The sequence below is a fragment of the Corapipo altera genome, unplaced genomic scaffold (genome assembly GCF_003945725.1).
Source record: "Corapipo altera isolate COAL_440 unplaced genomic scaffold, ASM394572v1 52b, whole genome shotgun sequence".
NCBI lineage: Eukaryota > Metazoa > Chordata > Aves > Passeriformes > Pipridae > Corapipo > Corapipo altera.
This window is the reverse complement of record NW_020884922.1, coordinates 5,885,494-5,909,102: the sequence shown is the minus strand read 5'-3', so window position 1 is coordinate 5,909,102 and position 23,609 is coordinate 5,885,494. Positions and strand designations below refer to the sequence as shown.

Here is a 23,609-nt window from a genome sequence, read left to right as displayed (position 1 = left end):
CTGGCTTCTATTTCCAGCTACTCTTTATGCCATTCTCTGTTAGATTAAAGTGCCCTTTGTTTCTTTTTGTCTCCCTGAGATTATGACACATCACAACCATATTTTGTATCAGCTTTCTTTTCAATAGAGTAACATTGGGAGATTTTTAAAGCCTAACTAGCAGTGTTAGCCCTCAATAACTTCCTTTTCTCTTGCAGTATTCCTTTTTTTCCTTCTTCCTTTCAAAATTGTGAGTTGTACATTATGAGTGTCAGACTCACCAATGCAGCATGCAAAGCTAAGATCAGTGTTATCTCTGCTCATTTGTATTCAAAGATCCCATGGAAACAGGTGATTTTTTCACTATGATTTCCAGTGTAATTGCTTTCCAGGGAATCATGTTGCTTTTGCCCTGCGCACTAGATGAGAAAGCCCAGCACTACACTGACTTTGTACACAGGCACTGGATCAGAGCCAGCCAGCAGAAGAGGCCAGGTTGCTCTGCCCTTGTCAGTATTCACCCACAGGCTGTCAGATGCAGATTTTATCAGCAGCAACTTTATACCTTACCTCAGGATCAATGATTTAAAGGATGGGTCCCCCTTTCCTAGTGACTTCAACAAACAGGAATCAGCAGGGATTTATTAGAAATTTTTTATGATCTGCTACTAAGTCACTTCACTAGTCATAAGGTAAGCAAAAAGAACATTTTTAAGAATAGTACTGTTCAGGTGGAAAGCACCAGGGTAAATATGAAATACACTGAAGTGAGATTAGGCCTTTTGTCATTCCAAGCAGAATGCTGATTAACCAATTTATTACACTAAAGTGGTGAAGTATAAATTATTTATGAGGAAAGGAATTTATTTTTCCTCATCTTGAGCTCCAGTCATTACACATTTGGCTCTGCAGCCACAACTGTTTCTTTTAGAAACTGAATAGCTGAGGAAAAACAGGCCAAGTAGAACTCAACTCTTGATTTCAATTGCAAATACTTAGAAATTTAAATAAAGCCAAAGAAATACAGCAGATAGAAGGACCGGATATTTTCATTGCTCCAATAAAAACTTAATTACTAAGTAAGTTAAAGCCAAGCTCTCAAGGTGCCACTACAATTAAACATATTCCATAAGATGAGGACGTGGGCAAGGTATTGCAGAGCTGTCACCCCAAAGGACCCTCCAGAGGGAAATGAGAAGCAGCAAATATTTTGCAATGGCACTAATGGACTCTTACTGAATTTGAGCAGATTTCGGATGTACTTGTTCTCCAAGTGGTAAAGGTCCATACTGAAACATTATAGCAGTAAACAAGAATGAAGAACAATGGGGAAAAAAAGAGAGAAATAAACCCCAAAAAACCAACTGGAAAACTTGTGATGGCAAAATCACAATGATCTGTCTAAGAAGTGAATGTAAGTTTGACATGCCAGTAGAATTTCTTCTTGATGTCACTGGTTTGTAACATTTTTTGACTGGACTATGTCAATATGGAGAAGTACTCATGGGAAAATAATTATCAAACAAATCAGAATCTAACCAATTTCAGTTCATTGTGCACTTCACACCCCTCAGGGCCTAACCAAGGGAGAGGCTAAGCTAACTTTTTTCTATTGGCCTTTCATTGACAGCAGTAGAACTATTCAATTCACTGTCACATAGAATTTGGATTAATGTGCATCCAGAGCTACACCAATTTACTCTAGCTGTTATCCAACCCATTATTTCATTGTCTGTTTACAAACTGGTTTTATTTTTTTTGCAGACTTATCTACAGAAAGACTGGGCTAAATCAGCTACTAAAATGTATATACACTGGGCTGCCAGCTAAAAGAAGTATGTGCCCACAGCCAAGGTAATTCAGTTCTGAGTTGTCACTTCTTGGCTATCTAGTTCTGTGTGCTGTCTGCCTCTGTAAGGAACCAATGTATTTAGTGACACTGAAAATGCTGAAATTTTGAAGAAAAATCAATTAATGCATCTATCATCTATATGCTACAGGTATGGAACCTTTAACAACACAGATCATCTTATTTTTCAGTGTGTGGAAAAAAAAAACCTCATCAGGACAATGTTCTGACTGACTCCTGAACGTTACTGTTTTCAACACTCAACCAAATGAGTAGAAACTGAGGCTCTGTAGAGAACAGTTTGCAGAACAAGCTACCCTATGCATCTGAGAATAAACCTACAGGTAAAAAGAAACCATCTCCCATTGCTGATATCACTCCCAATCTGACTTCATTCTTAGAAGATCCATCAAGATACCTCTGACCAGCACAGTCCAGTGTAATTTGGGTCTGCACATGTTGTCTGACGTTTTTTGCCTACCTGCTGAATGGAGGCTGCACTGGTGTTATTGACAGAACTCATGTGGGGAACACACGGCATTGGGCTGCTTGTATCAGAGAGCAGCCAGTGTTACCTGAGACAGGAGCCACTGGTGTATCTCTGGAAGGCAGTCACTCTCTCCCGTTCCTTCTGGGTCTCTGAAAGCTTTTGCATTTAAAGCCACTCTGAGCAGAACTTTACAGCTTATTTTTGGAAGCAAGTGAAAGAGCTATTTGTCAAACCTTTAACTTCAGATTGGTCAGCACAATTTTCTGAAAATTTATACAGCGTTCAGTCTTCATTCTGTGCCAAGTATGAGTTGCCTGCAGAGAACTACACTGCACTTACAGCAATTGCACTTGAACTGTCATGTTCTAGGTGGAATCTCAAATGTTTACTAATCAGACAACAAGCCTTCCACAGTTCACTGTATGAATACCTTAAATCTCAGCCTCTCCCACCACAGTGAAGGAAATCAAGTGGAAACTCTGAAGCAAGTTGCTGTGTGTCCATGACATGCTGCAGCCATTCATCAAGCAAAGACTTTTAAAATCCTATGCAATATATTACATCACCAAAGGCCTCTAAGAACAAGAATACAGATGGTATTTTATAGCTCTGACATATATAAAACACACTCAGCTAGCATATATTTTGCTAGATCATGTGAAGAAACATTCTGTACTCCATCAATTACTAGTATTGGGTAAATCAAGTGTAGAATGAAGAACTCAGAAAAAAATTACATATATGCAATTCAGACAGAACACACTTGTAGCAAATGAAGTTGCGGTCAAAAACTGAATTAACATACTGTGCTGGTTTTGGCTGGGATAGTAGCTATTATGGGGCTGTGTTTTGGATTTGTGCTGAAAACAGTGTTAATATAGGGGTGTTTTTGTTATCCCTGAGCAGAGCTTACACAAAGCCAAGGCCTTTTCTTCTTCTCACCCCACCCCACCAGCAAGGGGGCTGGGGGTGCACAAGGAGCTGGCAGGGGACACAGCTGAGACAGCTGAACCCAACTGCCCACAGGAACATCCCAGATCATATGATGACAAGCTCAACACATTAAGCTGGGGGAAGAAGGAAGGGGGGGATGTTTGGAGTGATGGCATTTGTCTTCCAGAATAACTTAGGAGCCCCACATTCCTGGAGATGGCTGAACACCCGACTGCCAATGGGAAGTCGTGAATTAATTCCTTGTTTTGCTTTGTTTGTGTGCATGGCTTTTGCCTTACCTGTTTAAGTGTCTTTATCTCAATCCATGGGTGTTCTCACTTACTCTTCTGATTCTTTGCCCCATCCCACCAAGGGGGGAGTGAGCAAGCAGTTGTGTGGGGCTGAGTTGCCAGCTGGGGTTAATCCATGACACATAACTGAATGCAAAAAAACTTTTTCAAAAACAATGTGGACCTTTAAGTGGAAGAAAGAACTTTCTTATATCTAACACCCACCATTATTTATCAGCATGGAGACAGTGACATGCAGCAAGGATGCTCAAACTGACATGAAGACAGATTTAAAACAATACAGCCTAGGTTGTCAGGAGGAATATCTTCAGCACATCGCTGATCCTGGCTCCTGTGATATTACAGTTTTGAGTAGACAAAAGGTATTCATGACCAATTACATCCTGTCCTATTGATGTTGATATTGCCCTGGTTACACAGACTCCTGTCTAGTGCCAAATTTCACCTTTGGCTGTTGCCAGACTCTTCTCTCCCGGCTATTCCCCAGTTTGAGCAGACTGTAACACTCTCAGCCTGGCACGGACATCCTGCCGCTGCTGTTTCGCCCCAGCCCAGTGCAGGTGATGCTCTCGGCTTAGCACCGCTCGCCTCCAGCGCGGGCAGCACACACTTGGCTCCGTACCACAGCAGTTTTTGTTCTCTCCGAAAGCCGCGGGACTGGGAGGGATTGGGAGAGCGGAGGGGGAGCAGCCGCCGCCCTCCCCGTGAGTGGGGCGCGGGTGCCCCCGAGCGGCTCCTCGGCTGGGACTCACAGCGGCTACGGGACGGGCACAGCCCACTGCCACAGGAATGGCTTTCTAAATGGCAGGTTTTAGAGTATTCTAGTTAGGAGCATGAATATTTATGTTGGGTCAATTATTTTTTCACAGTAGCCACTGAGACACAACAGTATCCAATTCCTCATTCAGTTTCTGCTTATACTTCTCCTCCACTTCATAGTCAATCAAACACCTCAAAGAATTTAAAATCTATCACATTAAGAGACTTATGCTGGCAAATTACTGAATTATACTTCAATTTCAGAAGGCCCCAAAGATCTAATAAATAAAAGTTACCAGTAATATGGGCAATGCTAGAAAATTGTAGTTATTGTGGATTAGAATACTGACTCTTTAATTAAAGTAAACGTGAAAAGAAGAGCATTATTGATGCAAGATAAAACTGCCTTTTTTCTTTTTAAGAATTTAACCTCTTATGAATTTCTGAGTAAATATTTGTAACACAAGTCAGAGCCTTCAAACAACTCCTTCTCTAGAAAAATGTTACCGAGAGGCACACCACCACCACTTCCATGTAGTCTTAACTTCTTCATCAGAAAGTATATGCTCAGTAGTATGTCATATTCCATTTCCCACAATTTTTACCCCCTTTCACATTCGTGGTCACCATACTTGTTAACTGCGCTTCTTTTTTGAAAATCTGAGCAAGGTTTCACAAATGTATAAAATTACAGATTGTTAAAAGCTGGAACAGGTGACACCGTATTACAGTGCACTCATAGAGAGAAGAGCCTTAGAGCCATGAGTCCACAAAATTTTTTATTAAAATAACACCAAGTTTAAGAAATCAATGCAGTGCAAAGAAATTTCAATTTGTCATACAAAAAAAATTAATGGTTTTCCATCCTTAAGTATGTAAACTGCATTCCAATCCTGACGCAACTGATGCAATACAGAAACAGAAACATTGTAAAGCAGATGAAGGTCAAAGTTAAAGACTGGCATGCTGAGCAAGGAAGGTTCTTATTCTTTGCAAGAGTTCTTTCTTTACACTGTCTGGTACCAACGCTGAAACACAAATAAGAAGGCAAAAAGTCAAAAAGACAAAACAAAACATGTGCCAATACTGAACTCTCATAACAGTGACATCGATCCTTTTTTTGTTCTCACAGTTCTGTTAATACATTGAGTAACTGAAACTACTTGATTTTCACATAACACATCTCTATTTTTCCCATTAAAATAGGCTAAAATTGAGGTCTATTGAGAACACTGTTGTTACTGGTAGGTTTTTTTGCCTAGTCATAGTCCAGAAAATAGGAAAGTTTGAGGGAAAGGATTATTGAATAGTAAACAGGATATAATCACCACAACAAGTGTGATTATCCCACCTTTTTTCTTCACAAATTTAAAACCAAAACAGAGTAAAGGTCTCCAGCAAGTTATTTTGAAAGCCTATTTTTACTTAAAACTAAATGATGTTTCTCCCACTAACATCAAAGTTTATTAGGGAGCCCAAGAGGAACAATATAAAGACAAGTGATTCCACTTTTTCCTCTATCTGTATGTTGTGTCCTTTACTCTTCCCATTCCCATTACATTAAAGCTGTTAGTCCAGATTTCCCATCTCAAAGGATCATGAATTTTAAAACATCTGTGCTGCACACTCCAACTTTTCTTGGGACCATTAAGTCAATTATAAAGATGAATACAGACATGACTAAATAATGTAACCTGCAAAGTAGTCTACACACACAGCTCATTACAGATTTTGAATGACTTGTTACACAATACATATTCATATGTTTTATTTGTTGTTAAAATTAGGCTACTAACATTTTTCCTTGAATCCAACACAGGCAAGTTCATAATGTTGCTTTCAAAACATTAATGAAATAGAGGCATGTATGTTTATCGATGTAGTACCACATCCATGTATACATTTTCTTACCTCTGCCTTTGGGAGTGATTTCTGCCACCAAATCATCAACAGTAACATGTTCTAATCCTTTCTCTTTAATGACATCTGGGAAGACCAAGACCAATATTTTAAGTCTTTTAATCCATTCATTAGAAGACAAAACCTGTGCCAGCGATTAGAATACAAAACCTGCATGCATACGTCATCAGAGAATATGAAGTAGCAAATTACCTAAATGTAGGTTATTAACTCAGTACCTACTGCATTTTACAGTGGATTAGTCTCTCACTCATGCCACAGGTTTAAGGATGGGAACTTGTCTCTTCTGATGCATCTTGTTCAGCTCATATTTTAAAAGCAAACATTACAAAGTTTTATCTCATCTGAGCATTACCAGATGTGCCTGTTACTGGAGTGTTGTAGCACAAGCTGGCTGCTTATCTCTTAGAACACACTATTTACATAACAGCGAGAAAAATGCAACTGGAAAAAGACTTTGGAACATACAAAAAGGGAGAGCACGGACAGTAAATCCTTACTATTCTTCCTGTCTTGTTTAAACAACATGTCTCTATATATTTCAGCAAAGTCAAAAAGTATCTCTGGAAGAAAGGATTACAACTATAGCAAAATAAATGTGATGATTAAGATATAGTGTACGATTTTTAAACAATTGTCTACTTATAGTGCCTTACACTCTACTGAAGAATGCAGAAGTCAAAGCTGAGAAGTAATCTCAATTCAGTAGCATGAACCTAAAATATTATTTAAACATACATGTTTTTAACTGTATGTCAGTACATAGGATTGTTTATCCCCAAGACACTAAATGTTTTCTAACTGACATCACATGAACTATTTGTAAACTGCTTTTTTTGGCTGAATTCCCTGAAATTAATCCTGGATTGCTCAATTATTGGTCATAATCCATAATGGCAAGAAGCTCTAGAACAAGCTAAAAAAAACAAACAAAAAAACCCCAAAACAACCTCCCCAATAACAGAATGTTTAAGGTTGGAAGGGACCACAGTGGGTCATCTGGTCCAGCCCCCCTGCTCAAGCAGGGCCATACTAGAGCACATAGCTCAGGATTGTGTTCAGACGGTTCTTGAGTGTCTCCAGTAAGGGAGACTCCACAACCTCTCTGGGCAATCTGTTCCAGTGCACAGTCATCTGCACAGGAAAGAAGTTCTTCCTTGTGTTCAGGTGGAACTTCCTGTGCCCCAGTTTCTGCCCACTGCCTCTTGTCCTATTGCTTGGCATCACCTAGAAAAACCTGGCTCCATCCTCTTGAGACTGTCCCTTCAGATACTTATAAATATTGATGAGGTCCCCTCTGAGTTATCTCTTCTCGAGGCTGAACAGGCCCAGCTCACTCAGCCTTTCCTCATGAGAGAGATGCTCCAATCCCTTAATCATCTTTGTCACCCTCTGCTGGACCCACTCCAGCAGCTCCATGTCTCTCTGTCCTTTCTTTTGGAGGTTATTAGGCTCTTAAAGCAGACAAATTAACTTATATTTTTCCAGTCTCAGCAGCTGCAGTTACATTTTAAAGTAAATGCAAATATAAGCCAAAATAATTTTACATTTCTTTACTATAGCAGAGTGTAAAGCATATAGCTGAGAAGGCAAATAAACATCTCTTTCATTATCTGTACTATTGAAATGGATAATCTCTGGCAGTGGCATCAGCCAGAGGACTGCAAGCATGAATAATTTCAGCCTTCTCTGCTGAACCTACGAAAACAATTTAACACACCCACCCCTACAGAAAAAAAAAAACAACTTTGTAATGGAATATTGAGTTTCCAGGCACAATAGACCAAATCAGAATTAAAGTGAAATCTCAAGGGATTTCTTATTTGCTTTAAGGAAATTTCATCCCATGGTAATATTCCTGGATGCTTAAATAGTATTTATAACAGTTTCATATGATTTACAAATCAGTAAATTGTAGTAATGCTAAACACTTAACTCAAAACTGAAGATTTTTGGTATTTAGAAGTTCATCTGCTTGTTTTCCCTCCTCTAAGCAGATCCCCTTATTCTCAAGAATTGTATTCAGAAAGAGTCCAAATGCACTTATTTCTATCCCATGTGTGGACAAAGTTCTGTAAGTTGCAAGTTCTGTAAGTTCAGAGTTTCTAAGCTGCAAACCACTGTATTTGCTCAATTCTCCTTTATCTTGTTTTTTATTCTCCTGTAGTAATGAAGTCATCTCTCTCAAAACAAAAAGCTGTATCATCATGAATATTTAGGGAATCAATTTCTACCCTTTTCTCAGAAGCTTAATAAGGTTCAGATCAGAGTTCTTCCAAGATTTTTTTTGCCAAGATAGTAAAATGCTTTCTTGCATGGAAAACTAACTGCCAGGGATACTTTCCTCTTTCCCAGGTCTCATTTAAATTGACTTTTAAGCAGTGCAGCCTTCATCTCAGTTGACTACAAAGGATACTAATTACTTGACCACAGTTACCTTTGCAATGTGCCTTCAACTGATCCTTCCAGCCGCATTCAATTAATTTGGCTCTCAGCAACTCTTTAAGGCTGTTAAGACAATATCCAAACTTGTTAGGAACAGCAAACACTCCTGACAGCTTAAATATGCTTCAGCGTGAAAGTTAAGCCTACAGTTACTACCCAAGAACTCCCAGACCAGCAGCAGAAATGGCTGAACAGCACATGAATCCTAAACCAAATAAGTACCAATTTCAGTTTACCTCATTGGACTATGAGGACTTGGTGGCTCAGGAGCTAATTCACAGAATTTCTTCAGGCGGTGTTGATGCTGCAGCCACAGCAAAGGTGTAGAAGCCCTTGCATCACTTGAACTGCCCGAGTCTACTCTAGTGGCAGATGTATGCTAACTTTCAAAGTTGGGAGTATTTCACTTGAAACCAAGTCTTCAAAATAAGTAAAACCTTCCCCCTGCCTTCTGAAAAGAGAATTCTGCATGACTGTCTCCAACTGCAGGTTTCTCTCCCCAGTTACACATTACCTCCATATACCAAAAAAAATATTGAAAGCAAGCTAAAAAAGTGTAAATTAGTATTAAAAATCAGAAGGGAAAATGAAAATAAACTATGATAAAATAAGCTTTAATATCTTTACCCTTTATTCCATCAGTTAGCAATCCTGCTTATCTTGTATCATCCTAAATAACTCTTGGCAAAACTCCAGTTTTATGAATGAAAGGATTGCAGCAAGATGCTGAACTGTGCAGGTCTAATCACTTTTATTCAGTGAATTGTGTAGAGGGCAGATGAAGTGATGACAAAAAGCAGAGTAACAATACAGGTGAAATTGGCTGCTTCTGGATATTAATTAAAGAAATTCTGAGTGCTCTGCCTCTGATCACAGTACAGCTCTAACAAAGCCAGTTTATAATACAGCTTTTGACATTCTGTTAAAACTCTTCTTACTCTTAAATTAGGATAAAATAGGTTCCAATATCATTTCAAGAAATTGCTTGCTCTGCTGAAGCTCTGTGCAATCTACAAGGAGATGGTCACAAACAGGAAAGAAGTGGAGCACAGATACCACATCAGGCTGCAAAAGGTTACACCAGGTACAGGGCTACATCCTGACCCAGGAAAAAACTCTTCATACAAGCCTTTGAAAATTAAGGAAACAGAGCTTTTGGTGCATGGGGTACAAGCACAGTGAAACAATGAGGGAAATGTTATAAGCATGCTAATGATATGTAAATGTGATGCAAATAAACAGAGGGAAGAGAAAACAAAAGGCAAAGAACTGGCTGCCACATTACATTGCCCAATTTGCGTGTTTGTCTTTATCGATATCTCTACAATGACTTGCACAAGTGCTGTTTTATGTGTTCTACCATGTATTTCTTTCCCTAACATCAGAAGAGATAGAAACATAAGAAAAACTTAAAAGCAAAAAGGAAAGTTTTGTCTCACTCTCTTAATCAGGAAATAACAGTGGTGATTTTTATATGAACCAAGGGTACTTCAACATAAAATATCAGAATAAGTGTTCATTAGCCAACTACCTCATCCTTCCCCAGCATCTCTTTTCAAGTGTAAAACTAAAATGAAACTGTTTAAAAGGCATTTTTTAAATGGCTTTATATAATGCCTAAAACTTTCACGTGCAGGCATTTGAAGAATTTAGAGTTAAGTTTACTTAATCTCTACTTCTAGGTGTAGCTCATGTTTGATGTATTTAAAGCCTCTCACGGGCACGGAGTAAGACGCCAACTTACCGCTCCCGCTCTCCAGTTTCTATCAGCTTTTGGTTAATGGTTGCTCTCATCTGGGCATCTTTATTCATTTTGGAAATCTGGGTTTTCCACAAACCTGCACAGAGAGCAGAGGAGAGTTTCGACAAGCGCTGGTGTCACTCCCACAACACAAAGAAGTCACCGAGGCAGAATGGCACGCCGCGCTGTCGGCACTGACACACCCCCGCGGGCAATGACCGGAGCGCCAGCGCCAGCTCAAAGCGTGGAGCCCCCCCCGGCTGCCCCAGCCCACCGGGCCGCCCGCACGGGCGCGGCCCCCCCTCGCTGGGCCTCCCCGCAGTCCGGCCCGCCCTCCCGGTGCCTCTCCCGACTGGCGGCGCCCCCGCAGAGCGCGGCGCCCCGGATCGGAGCGGGGCAGGGCCCGGATCCGGAGCGCTCCCCCCTCACCCTCCGCAGCGCCGCCGCTCCGGGACCGCAGGAGGCGGAGCGGTCGGGCCGCACGCACAACGGGCCACTCGCCCCTGCCGCGCGGGCACCGCCGGGAAATGTAGTTCGGTCTCGGCGACTACAGCTCCCGGCGCGCCACGGGCTGGCGGCCGCCGCCGTGCCCGAACTACGACTCCCAGTGTGCCCCGCGGCTCCCGCGCACCCTCTTCCCGTGGAGCTCGGCGGCGGGTCCCGCGCGTTCCCCGCGGGCCGCGGAGTTGGCGGCGCTTCCCGAAGTTTTCCCAGAGCCGCGGGATGGCGGGCGCCGCCCACTGCTCTCTGCAGGCCAAGCGCCTGCTCCTGGACCCCAAGTTCGAGGGATACAAGCTGTCGCTGGAGCCGCTGGCCTGCTACCAGCTGGGGCTGGACGCGGGTGAGCAGCGAGTGCGGGGCGGGCGCGGCGCGGGGCTGATCCCACCGGGGGCTGATCCCGTCGGGCATCCCTTGGGCAGCGCAGGAGGCCGGATCCGCCCGCCTTTCCCTTCGTCCCCCCGGCGGTGCGGCGCGGCCCGGCAGCGGCCCTGGGTGCAGGTGCCCCGAGCTGGGACAGCCCAGCCCGCTGGGGCCCCGTGGGGGCTCAAGGGACCGATCGGCTTCTCTCGGTATAAGTGGCTGCGGTTTGACGGTGGTGTCCGTTCTCCCCCTCAGCCTCGAGTGGGTTCATGGTGGGCCGAGGTCTCTGTGAGATCTCTGCCTCGCAGCTCCCTGGCTCTGGAAGTTTTGGCTTAGTTTCTAAATGGGTGAGGAAAGCCTTGTGCTAAATCTGATCTTAGTTTGTGCAGACGAGCTGAGGCTGATAACTACCTGAGGTGGTTCAGAGTGGAGTGTGAACGGAGAATGTGGAATTTAGATAAATGCATGTGAAATTAGTATCTTATACGAACTTCAGCAAATTAGCCGTTTTTCTTTCTTGCTCTGCCCACAGTTCAGAGATGGATACTCAGGCTGTACATTTTATGCCCTGCTTTCTCTGCCAAGCACCATCAGTATTTGAGATGGTGCTCCAATAATAGGCTAATTCACTGAGGAGTACATTAGTGCTAAGGCCTGTTGAATATGTGCCTACAACATGCCCCTTGAAATCTTTCAGCACTCTATGTTTATTGATTCGTGAAATGTAGGTCTTTTGTAAGGTGGATGACTTAGTTTTCTTTTTTTTTTTTTTTTAATAATGCTGAGACCGTAATATACTAATTGCTGTCTCTATATATTTACTGGACAATATACCTGTCTACAGAGTTACCCATTATATGTTACTTTAGCTGTGTTGAATACATTGTATCAGTAGTGGACCGGAAGGGTATGTTTGCCACGCTGAATTGTCAGCAGTAAGATGGAAGTTGTAGGTAAATTGTGTATTGAAGGACAAGGGAACAAACCGAGGTGGTACTGTCTATGGTGGGAGTAGAAAATCTAATGAGTGACTTTTTTATTACATATTTTGACAATTTTACTGTCAAAGGTGGCAATGGTGTAATGTAGGTGTAATGTAGTTTGTCCCTTATTTGATGTTCTACCTATGGTCAAACAAGCTTTGTGGTTCTTGGATAGTCAGTTGTGCACCTGTGAGGATTACAGGTTTTCATTATAATACACAAATGATGGAGTTGCTAATGGACAGGTGGATCTAATTAAATAATAGTTACAGTAACTGGTGTGATAGAGAATTGGTATGTGTGACTGTATTTTCTTTCCCCATTTCTCACAGCACAAAAACCCTGGCTCATTTCAGTCTAACTTACTTGTTTGTCCTACAGACTCATTAACTGACTTATTCTGTTCTCTGTGTGTGTATGTATATATAAGTACAGATATAGGTCCTCTGGACAGTGGAAAGGTTTTGCTGTTGTTCTGTTTGGAAATTAGTAGCAGGAAGTATTTCAGACCTTATAGCTGTCTTTCAGATGTTTTGTTTTCGGTCTGCTCTTAGGCCTTCAAGCTGCCTCTTCCTCCTTGATGGTTTTTTTCTGCTTTTTTCAAGGCAGTTTCTTCACAGTGCAGAGGTGTTCTGTACCTGAACTTTTTATTTCTCGGTGTCAGTGGTCTACACATGTGCTAAATTGAGGGTATCCTTCCAAAACTTGGGGTTTATGTTGTACAGGAGCAATGGGCTGAGTTGTAGAGACCATGAATGATGTGGAGGCTGTGACTTTTTCAAATTATGGCATGTGAGAAAAAACTAATACTGTGTGAGAAGGCAAAGAATTTCTACTTTCCAGCAGATTTGTGAGCAGATTCAAAGCCTCTGGAACATGATGAAGAACTTGGTAGTTTGTGGGTTATTAAATTAATAACTGTCACTGTGTGAAAAGTTTGATTTGATTTCCTCAAAATGAGACTGAATACAAAAGCTAAAAGAAATGTCAAATGTTTAGGAAATCTATCAGCATGATTATTTCTGATTTTACTCACAACTATTTGAACAAATATGGTGGTAGAATCTGGAAGATTAATGTTAAAAGGCTGAAAGATTAATCTAGAAAGGCTGTTGAGTTTTTTGTTTGTTTTCCAGGAAAATACTTTGTGAGTGCTTGTCTCAAATGAGCTGAGATTTGAAGTTCTACCTGTGTGGCATCCCAAATTTTATGGCAGTAAGAGAAATATGTGAGGTTTAGAGTAATTGAAATACATGACAATAAATAGAAACAGGTGCTCCTTCTTAAGTAAAACTGAGTTTTATCTCAACTGTAGTTGAAGTATTTATGCAATGTTATTACAAACTTACATATTAAGTTTTAGAGTATCAATCTTTTTTGTCAATATTTGTATCTGTGTTTTTATGTTTATCTATTTCACTACTAGGTATAAAATAAAATAAAAAAAATTGCCATATGGAATTAATGCAGGGTTCTACCACTGGAGCAAGTAGATAGCAGAATGTGATACTGTGTGACAACTTGTGGTGATTGTCATGCTCATGTGGACAACAGTGAGCTTCGTTTTCTGACCATTGTGTTCAACTTAGTATTCAGTTCTAGTTTACCTTCAGCTGTCAAACTGTGGTTGCCAGGAATTTGCTGTTTTCAGATGTGCAACTGACACCGAAATAAATTTTTAAAAATTATTTATTTATTTGATTTGTGGTACAAGAGAATTTTCTAGTGAATTTCTTAAAATGTATGATCACAGAGAAGAAGAATGAGGGAATTCTGATACTTTTCCTTCCCCTTTAAATACTATGATTTGCATGTTCTTTTATTTCTTCCTTACTCCTACCCATTCTGCCCTAGTTAATTCTAAACTTTCACAGTCATTTCTTGTCTCATCTCTCATCCTGGTAACATATTTCAACTAGTAATGAGTCCCACACTATTGTGCCTTTAATTCCTAACTCCTCATCCTAAATTTTGTCTATCTTTCTCCTTACTTTTTTTTTAGTTTATTTCTGTAACTTATTTTCAAACATTTTATTTGCATTGAGCTTTGTAATGAAGTTTTATGGAGCAAAAGGCACTGATATGTTTCAAACACTTGGATATTTTCATTTTCCATTTTCATTTGAAAAATTAGATATAGAAAAAAGTCTTAATGTATGGGAAATAGTAAGAAATTGTGAGCTCTTGCAGACATTTACAGCTGTAGTTGATAAAGGTTTGTGTCTCAGGCATGTGTGTATCTGTTTTGTTGTGCTTTCATTTCTTGAGGGGAAAAAAAAATAATGTAAAGGCAGGTTCTGCCTTGGAACTGCTGTTAAAGAAAATGATTCTTGCAGCTGGCACAAGTCAGCTTTTAAATGGAGGCATTGCTATAGTGATACTTTAACAAATGCCTTGCTAGTTTTTGGATCTTGTTGAATTCACACCTGTGTAAATAACTTCATCAGGCAAAACCAGTTCGTTACATGGTGTCCGTCAGCCCGTGCTTGTTTTCAGCAAGCTACGTGTTCATTAAACAGGTTTTTTTTGTTTTTTTCTATTAACATACTTATTGCAGTAGATTAAACAAGCCTTGTACTTTTATTCAACAACAGCAATGAGATGACACTGCCATTAACAATAAAAAAAAAATTTTTAAATTAAAAAAGAAAGCATTAATGCAGGGTTAGAAGGATCTTTGAATGCTGATACTAGAAAATAAACTATCTCTTCTACCAGTAGATCAGTGTGTATGAAATACAAGATTGCTTCCACTGGGTGGCGTTGCAAAACAAGGCATGACATGCAAGCATATATTTGAAGCCACAAAATATGCTGATATAATTACTTTGCATGTTTGGCTGTGTTGTAAAGTTGCTTTGGTGTATTCAGTAAAACATCTAAAAATGGAGGGCCTGTGGTGGGGGATGTGTCTGATGGCAAATGTAAGAGTTCTTCATTCAGAGATTTTTTTTTATTTTTTTTTTCAGTGCAGAGCAATAATGATTAAATATCCAGTTAGGGACTTTATTATAGTAGTTAGGTTAGGGATGTGTTACTGCTTCTGTTGATTGTTTTGAATTGCTTTGTATTTAGTGCCTTTGCTTTTAAGTAAAGGCATTTTGAGTGAAAGTCTTTGCTTAATTATCTTTGAACTATTTTGAGTCAAATGACTTTTTAAAGCATGGAACTGGAGATAACCATGCTACTTTTCTCAAATTGTGTTTTTCTTTGTACTGGTCCAAAATATCCCACCAAACTAGGGTTGTTGGGAAATAATATTGAAAGCTGAGATTTAATTTGGTGTGACACAATATGAATCAATGTTTCTGGGTTTTAGCAGTGCAGTTATTAGTGTATTTATCAGAAATTTGAAAGAGGCCAGGTATCATTCTGTTGAATGGCTGCCTTTGACTGCTGCTTCGTAATTGAACCCAAACAGCTGAATCTAATGAATTAATTAGTCTGACTCTTAAAAAGCAAATAAACAACAAAAAACTCCCACCCCAAAAACCCAAACAAAAATCCTAAAACAAAACAAACAACGGTCCCCCCAAATGAAGCAACAAATCAGTAAAAAATCCTGACTGAAAACCAAATAAAAACCTGCAAAACTGTGTAACTGTGAGACTGAATAAGGTGATGATTTGATTGAAGTATTTCTTCTTTTCCATTTATATTAACTTATCTTTCTCTGAATTTACTTCAGTAAAAGTCTTCATTTCTTCTTTCTTTTGTCCTTTATTTTTTTTTCACTCAGCTCTGTTGGTTTTCTCTTCTTTTTTCCAAGGACCATCAAGAAACCTTGAAGGCTGTAAAAAGGAAGGAATGAACTTCATCCTAGTGTAGAATCTTCCATAAACTATCTGAGCACATGGTATGTGATAGCAGATGGCAGCTGTGCACAGATTTCACTTGATCACAATATGGGGTTCAATTAATAGAGGATGGAATAGGTTCTTTAATTGCTTCATCTTGACATATATGGAACATATATGTGTGATACATTCTGAAAGCAGTTGATAACCTCATTTGAAATGTTTCATGACAGGACAGTATACCTTTGATTGATTTCCTGGTTTAAAATTGCCTACAAATTGTATAGTCTCTGACTTCTGTTTATGTGGAATTAATTACATATTGCAATAATACAAGGGATTTGGCTCTCCTGTTCCTGACACCCCCCCCCCTTATTATTCAGGGCTTATTAGGACTACAGGCTGGAAAACTCAAGGACAGAGAATTTATTCATGTTCTTCCTGCTTTTATAAAGTTCATCACATTACAATCAGCTAATCACTAGTATATTGTTCCCATAATTTTTGTGAAAAGTTATACATTCATCTAGTTTGGACTATTTTTGCTATTTGTATGTGTTTTAGTTGCAGTTCTGACAGGAGCAACATATCTAGGGAAGTGGGGAGGGAGAAGTGGTGAGAGGAAGCCTTACAATTTTAGGATTTTTATGCTAAAAATCTTTGTGTTTATGCATGTATATTCTCATTTCAGAAGATCAGTTAATGTAGCTATGCACGAAGTAGATTACGTGCTTGATTTCACTGAAAATAATTATCCTGCATTATATTTCTTTTGGTCTTTAATTGTTTACAGAATGTTCGTATCTTGTCATCTCTTGTCCTGTTGGGAAAAATATCTTATGATAAAGCTTGATTATATAAACAGCTTTAAAATGCACTTTCATAATATATTCTTCTAAGTTTTTTTACAGTGTAATTTACTGTAAAATATTCTAATTAGTTAAAATAGAAAGGGGAATGGGTAGCAGTCTTTGCCATTATGACAGGTGTATTTTCTTCTCACTCCTTTGTTGATATTCTAGCTTGTTTTGAAAGGCCATAGCTTGTGGAACAGTAATTTATTAATTGCAAAGTACGGAAATCCCTCCTGTGTGGTGAATATGAATAATGATTTGAGCTGAGTGGAATTAATACTACTGGTTTACAAATATCAACAGTGATTAGGAGACTAATTGCTAATTATACTGTCATTTTGAAAGCATTTTGTATAGTATGACTGGATTTTTTATTAATCAGGCAGTATAATCTTGCATAGTTTCCTAAAACCACTTTTATGTTAATAGCCAGTGTCAATTCTGAGGGGTCAATAATGGGGTCAATTCTGAGCCATCTAGTGACTGTCTGATCGTTGGGTTTGTGATAGCTGTGCCGTGGCACTGCCAAATGAACAGCTCTTTGCAGTAATTGGTGTTCTGACAGAGTAGAGTAAACTACTTCTGCTTCAGTAGGTTTTAAGTGGGTGCTATAGAAGAGCCTAAGAAATCTGAGTGCTGCTGCACAGAGTTGTGAGTGGTCCCTCTTATGGGGTGAGATGGAAGTGAAATGCTGGAAATATTTCCTTGCTCTGTTTTTCAGCAGAAAAGAGAAGAAAACAGAAGTTGGATGATTAGGAACTAAAATAACTGAACTGTTGCTATGAAAGGAATTAGCCTTGCGGTGCTTTCCCCATTCTCTGGGCTTGAGTGCTAATCATCATGGACTGAGAGAGTTTACTTATAACTTTCTAAAGGATTTTGCGTGTTGTGTGAAGTTCAAGATAAGTTTTCTGCAGGAAAACTAAGGATCCTGGGATAACTAGTGGAGAGTGAAATGGAGTTCTGGTCTATCTGTTATTTGCAGAAGGATGGACTAGATCTCTGCTAATGTATTTTAAGATGTTGGGACTACAACTGTTCGATCTCTGCTAGATAGGGAATAGGAAAAAAAGAGCTGCAGATAATTTAAATAAAAACCTGATTAGTCTTTGTAAGATAACCCAGTTTTGATTACTGTTAGTTGAGTAGAGGTTTTCTGTTTGGAAAAATCTTGTTCAGGTGGATGACTGTAGGTGGCATACTTCCTGCCTTAAGAAGGTACTGTTCTAGTGAACAGCCATTCTTTGCAGCCTCTTTCAATTAGAAAAACTTAGCCTGAAATTTTGATATTATGTTGAACATTCCTGAAGATTTCAGCCTCAGTGGGAGTACTAGGGACACAGGGGGTTTTTGGCTTTGATATTTTTTTTGGTTGTTATTTTTTTTTAATTACCGTGAATTAATACTGATTTGTACTGTTTTAATCTTTTGCCTTGCAAATGTTTGTTCAGAAATTAAGACTGTGAAAGCCATGTAGTTATATGTAGTTATGTTTCTTTCGCTTGCTATTTTCTGGAGTTACTGTAGAGCAGAATTTTTTTCCCTTACTGTACAAACCATGCACAAACTTAGAAGTTGGTTTCACATTGTTGTTGCATATGTGTTTCGTCTTGTGAGGGTTATTTCAACACATGCTAGTAAGAGACAGGATAGGTGTATTGGGTTTGTGTGGCAAGGTTTTGGTAGCAGGGGGGCTACAAGGGGTGGCTTCTGTGAGACGCTGCTGGAAGCTCCCCCATGTCCAGCACAGCCAATGCCAGCTCCAGGATGGACCTGCTGCTGGCCAAGGATGAGCCCATCAGCCATGGTGGTAGCACCTCTGGCATAATGTATTTGAGAAGGGTAAAAATTGCTGTACAAGAACAACCACAGCCAGAGAGAGGAATGAGACTGTGAGAGAAAGAATTCCGCACATCCCAAGGTCAGTGAGGAAGGAGTGGGGAGGCGGCACTCCGGGTGCCAGAGCAGAGAGCCCTCTGCAGCCTGTGGTGCAGACCATGGTGAGGCTGCCCCTGCAGCCCATGGGGGTCCATAGTGGAACAGAGATGCATCTGCAGCCTGTGGAGAACCCCATGCTGGAGCAGGTGGATGCACCCAAAGGAGGCTGTGATGCCATGGAAAGTCCGTGCTGGAGCAGGCTCCTGGCGGGACCTGTGAACTCAGGGGGAGAAGAACCCATGCTGGGACAGGTTTGCTGGCAGGACCTGTGACCCTGTGGGGCACCCACGCTGGTGCAGTCTGTTCCTGAGGGTCCTGTGGAAGGGACCCACTCTAGAGCAGTTTGTGAAGAACTGCAGCCTGTGGGAAGGACTCACATTAGAGAAGCTTGTGAAGGACTGTCTCCTGTGGGAGGGACTCTGTGCTGGAGCAGGGGAAGAAGATGGGGAGGAAGGAGAAGCAGAGAGGTGTGATGAACTGACCACAACCTCCATTCCCTGTCTCCCTGTGCCACTGGAGGAGAGGAGGGAGAGACCAATGGGAGTGAAATTGAGCCAGGGAACAAGAGGGGGGGAATGTATTTTAAAATTTGGTTTTATTTCTCATTACCCTGCTCTGATTGGCAGTAAATTAAACTAATTTCCCCAGGTTGAGTATGTTTTGCCTGTGACAGTAATAGGTGAGTGATCCCTTCCTGTGTTCATCTTCACCCATGAGCCTTATGTTATATTTTCCTGTCCCCTGTCCAGCTGAGGAGGGAAATGACAGAATGGCTTCAGAGGGTATCTGGCATCCAGCCAGGGTGAAACCACCACAATAGACCACTGTAAATGGGAGGAGTTGTTACACGATCAAAGCCAATGACTGCAGTGGCCTTCAGGGTGGATGACTTTCTTTCCAACTTTATGGTGAAATTTTAAACTATGTATACGTTTTTGTTTTTTTTTTTAAATAAAGCAGACCTATGGAATGAAAATGGAATCAATATTTTTAAATTATTAGTTTGAATTTTAAATTATTAATTTGTAAATAAGTAATTGTTAAAATAGTCTTTTTCTTTTCCCTCCAGCTGTAGCAGAAGTGCAACTTCATGATGATCAATATACCCTTGACCACATGCGTGCTTTTGGCATGTATAATTATCTTCACCTTGATTCCTGGTACCAGGATAATGTCTACTATGTTGATCAGTTTGGAAGGATTATGAATTTGTCAGTGACTCTGGTAAGAATAAACTTTTTTTTTAAATCATTGAATTTGAAAAGTTCCTTTGCTTTTCATAGAATATAGAAGCAGTTGGGGCCTTTGGCAGACTCTTACTGAGGCAAAATAATCTTCTAGGACATCTTCCAAATCTTTTGAACTCATCTGGATTCCTAGTAGGAACATCTAAAAGAAAGGAACTTGCCAGGGAAAGCCTTCTGTGAACAGTGGCTTGTCACAATCTCATTTTTTGTGTTTTATCCTTGAGGTTGGTTAACCTTGGCTTGCTGCTGCATATCCACCCAGACAATCTCTCACTCCCCATGTTCAAAAAGATGGGGAGAAAATAAGACACAGAGGTTTGTGAATATCTGCCTCACTTTTGTTTTCTGTGGGCTGCAGGGGGACAGCTGCAGGCAAACCTCTGCTCCCCACCACTGTCTTGGCTGACAGGCTCTACTGTGCCCGATGGTGACTCCCGTGGAGCCAGTTGGAAGTGGCATGGGACAGCCCTGGCCTCTCCCCAGTGAGGCCACCTCTGCAGGCCCCCCCTGCCTGCACAACACAGACACCCTCTACATTCCTTTATTAGGAGGGCACTGTGTGTGTAAATTTATTTCTTAGCAAATAAAGGATTTTGCAACAGGCAGTAAATTGACATAAGAAATATTCTTCCTCAGAACCAATTTCAAGATAATGGCACTTGTCACAAGTTTCAGTTCCACCTGAACTGGGAAATAAAACTGATTAAACTGTGAAATAAATAGGCACTATCTTGTGTCCTAATACACAGTACAGTGCTGTTTTGCAAAGGAAACATGTTTGCATATGTATAAAAAGGAATATGAGTTCAGAAACATCAACAAGGTGTTGCATTACAAATGTGCCTGGTCATATATTAGTCAAATGTATATTACAAGTAAGATTGGTTTTGACCAAGTATAGCTTACAATTAAAATTAATTTCAGTCTTCATTAAAACAGAAGATTGAACAGACTAACAAGTTCATCCTAAATCCAGAGTGAAAGAACACATAGGCTAACACATTATTTCCAGTTTTATTTCTTATTTTTGTTGCAACTTTGATTCTAATATAACAGTGTGTTGATTATCCATAAAGCATGAATTATCCTTGCAACTTAAGTGTTTAGAAAGATGTCATCTGTGAAGGGAAAAGGTGTTTATAATACCTTGCCGCTTGCTCAAAATCACACATAATTGAAAAAAGAAAAGTGATCAACATGAGCAGTTTTTCAGTGTTGGTTGATGAGTATTCAGGTGGGTTTTTTTTATACCAGCTTGAGGAAGTTGTTACCCTAATTTGGCTGGAAATGCTGTATAATAGCTTTAACATTCTGCTGTTACAGCTGTTGGACTTCTTTCATTCAATAAGAAGCATTGATTGATACTTTGCTTTAAAGACCCAATGAGTAGAGCAGTGACAGGATTACTGAGCTGGGTTTTTTTGATTGGGCATTTTTTTGCATCTGACTCAACTTTGTTTGCTTGATGTTTGTAGTACTTGAATATAGCTGGAAAATACTCAAAGTTTTCTCCTCTAACAGTGAAATACTTGGATTTGGGTTCTTGACCTTAAGCTCTTCTTGCAAAGACAACTTTGTTTCTTTTTTTTTTTTTTCAAATAATCAAATCAAGAAATTGTGCCAGGAACTCTTTTCATGCTTAATTAAAACCCTAAGTGATGTCTATATTTTTTGAATCATCTTTTTGTCATCTTTTTGAATTCCAAGAAGAATTAGCTGTGGAATACTGTTTCCATAACTTTCAGTTAGCTTCAATTCAGAACAACTGTTAGTGGCACCAGGCACAATGTGGGGAATTCTGTTTAAAATAAGTCAGAATAAGGAAGCAGATAAAGTAAAGAATAACAAAATCTTTTAGTGTTCTGTTTCAGGGTTTTAAATATTTGTCTCTTTGTTATTCAGAGTGCAGGGTATGGACATTTTTTCACAGTTAGAGAGATGTGTCAAATGCCTAGGTATTTTGATTTTTCATATAAAGTTTTGTATTTGTTATTGCTATTTTGTGGGAATTGCCATATGACTTATATTTTTTATTTTTCCTTTCTTTTTTGGTATATTTTGTCTTTTCTCATTCCCTGTCTTTTCCTTGGAAAATTCATTTTCATTTTAAATCCTTTATGCGATATCACATGTTTGTACACTAAGTATCATGCTTTAACCCCAGCTGAAAACTAAGCACCATGAAGCTGCTTGCTTACTCGCCCTCTTCCATCTCCAGTAGGATGGGAAGGAGAACCAGAAGAAAGGTGAAATCCGTGGGTTGAGATAAGAACAGTTTAGCATTTTAGATAAAGTAAAATTTAATAATAATAATAACAACAAAAATAATAATGAAAAGGGTGGTAGCAAAATGAGAGAAATAAACCTCAAGGAAAAACAAGTGATGAACAGTACAGTTGCTCCCCACCTGCTGACCAATGCCCAGCCCATCCCTGAGCAGCAATTGGTCCCTGCTGGACGGTCCCCCTGGGTTTATATGCTGAGCATTATGCCATATGATAGGGAATATCCCTTTGGCCAGTTGGGGTCAGCTGTCTTGGCCATGTTGTCTCTGTTTCTTGTGCACCTCCTCATAGGCAGAGCATGGGAAACTGAAAAGTCTTTGACTCGGGGAAAGCACTGCTTAGCAACAACTGAAACATGAGTGTGTTGTCAACATTATTCTCATACTAGATCCAGAACAAAGCATTAGTATGAAAACTACCTCTATCCCAGCTGAAACCAGGACTGCATCACAAACTTTTTGTGTCTTTGGAACAATAATTCAATTTATTAATGCAACTTAAAAAATTTAAGTCTTACAGGCATGCCAAAGAAACTAAGTAAAATGTCGCTACTTAATTATAAAGGTAAGACATGCTTACTTAAATGGGACCTGACATGGGGGAGTCAGGAACAGTAGAGGGACTTTTTAAGCCTGTGTCTTACATTTTGCCTCTTGTACCTGCATAGCCTGGCTTGGCCTGCCTGACTTTGCCTGTGGAGGAACAATTTACTCAGAATTTCTACACAAACTTGAAACCTGGGCTTCTTCAAAGGCTCAAAATCAGGATTAGTGTCATAGGCAGGTGAGGCAAATGAACTGTTTAAAGCAAAGGGGTAGTTGTAATAGCGAAGGCACCCAGATGAAATCTGGAATAGATGAATGGAACAACAGAGGCCAAAAGGAAGCAGAATGCACTGTCAAGCAGTATAGAGGTGGGCAAAGTGAGAATTAAAGGCCAATGCAAAAGGTAAGAGAGAGACTGGGGAGTGAAAAATAGTTAAACAAAGGAAGAATCTTTGTAGGAATTGAAGAGAGATGAAAAACTGAGTCTGACAAGAAGCTGTACCTAGTTTTTTCTTAAAGAAACTGTGTTACTGCCATTTAAACCTAATTGCAGTGAGTAAACCTGACTTCTGCTAAAATTGCAGAAGTTGTTTTAGCAGTTCTTGCTAGTAAAATACATGACCATAGAACATCACTATCCCCTCATACTTCTGAAGCAGGGAATTACTATTA

The 23,609-nt window shown here is 39.9% G+C and overlaps 2 protein-coding genes and 1 long non-coding RNA gene across 5 annotated transcripts in view; 2 read left to right on the top strand and 1 right to left on the bottom strand.

The window, feature by feature from the left end:
* Window positions 1-523: 523 nt before the first annotated feature.
* LOC113953631 lies at window positions 524-3,531 on the top strand. The gene is made up of 4 exons (XR_003529957.1): window positions 524-671; window positions 1,229-1,387; window positions 1,744-1,833; window positions 2,020-3,531. It is a non-coding gene; the product is annotated as an uncharacterized LOC113953631 (long non-coding RNA).
* Window positions 3,532-5,081: 1,550 nt separating this feature from the next.
* On the bottom strand, window positions 5,082-10,961 carry ENY2 (ENY2, transcription and export complex 2 subunit). Its single transcript, XM_027657117.1, has 5 exons — window positions 10,857-10,961; window positions 10,431-10,524; window positions 8,679-8,749; window positions 6,233-6,307; window positions 5,082-5,349 (listed from the first exon to the last, which is right to left on the bottom strand). Exons 2-5 carry the CDS (start codon window positions 10,496-10,498, stop codon window positions 5,273-5,275), a joined length of 291 nt encoding a protein of 96 aa, XP_027512918.1. The 5' UTR covers window positions 10,499-10,524; window positions 10,857-10,961; the 3' UTR covers window positions 5,082-5,272.
* Window positions 10,962-11,067: 106 nt separating this feature from the next.
* The window catches only part of NUDCD1 (NudC domain containing 1), a 35,068-nt gene continuing 22,526 nt past the window's right edge, over window positions 11,068-23,609 (top strand). Inside the window, exons 1-3 of one of the 3 annotated variants that reach the window (XM_027657060.1) lie at window positions 11,167-11,268; window positions 16,041-16,127; window positions 19,930-20,084. In XM_027657060.1, the coding sequence (XP_027512861.1) occupies window positions 19,977-20,084 (108 nt within the window). In that variant the 5' untranslated portion in view covers window positions 11,167-11,268; window positions 16,041-16,127; window positions 19,930-19,976. Of the gene's footprint in view, window positions 11,269-16,040; window positions 16,128-19,929; window positions 20,085-23,609 lie in introns of those variants that run through there. The other 2 variants (XM_027657058.1, XM_027657061.1) reach the window with 2 other exon arrangements.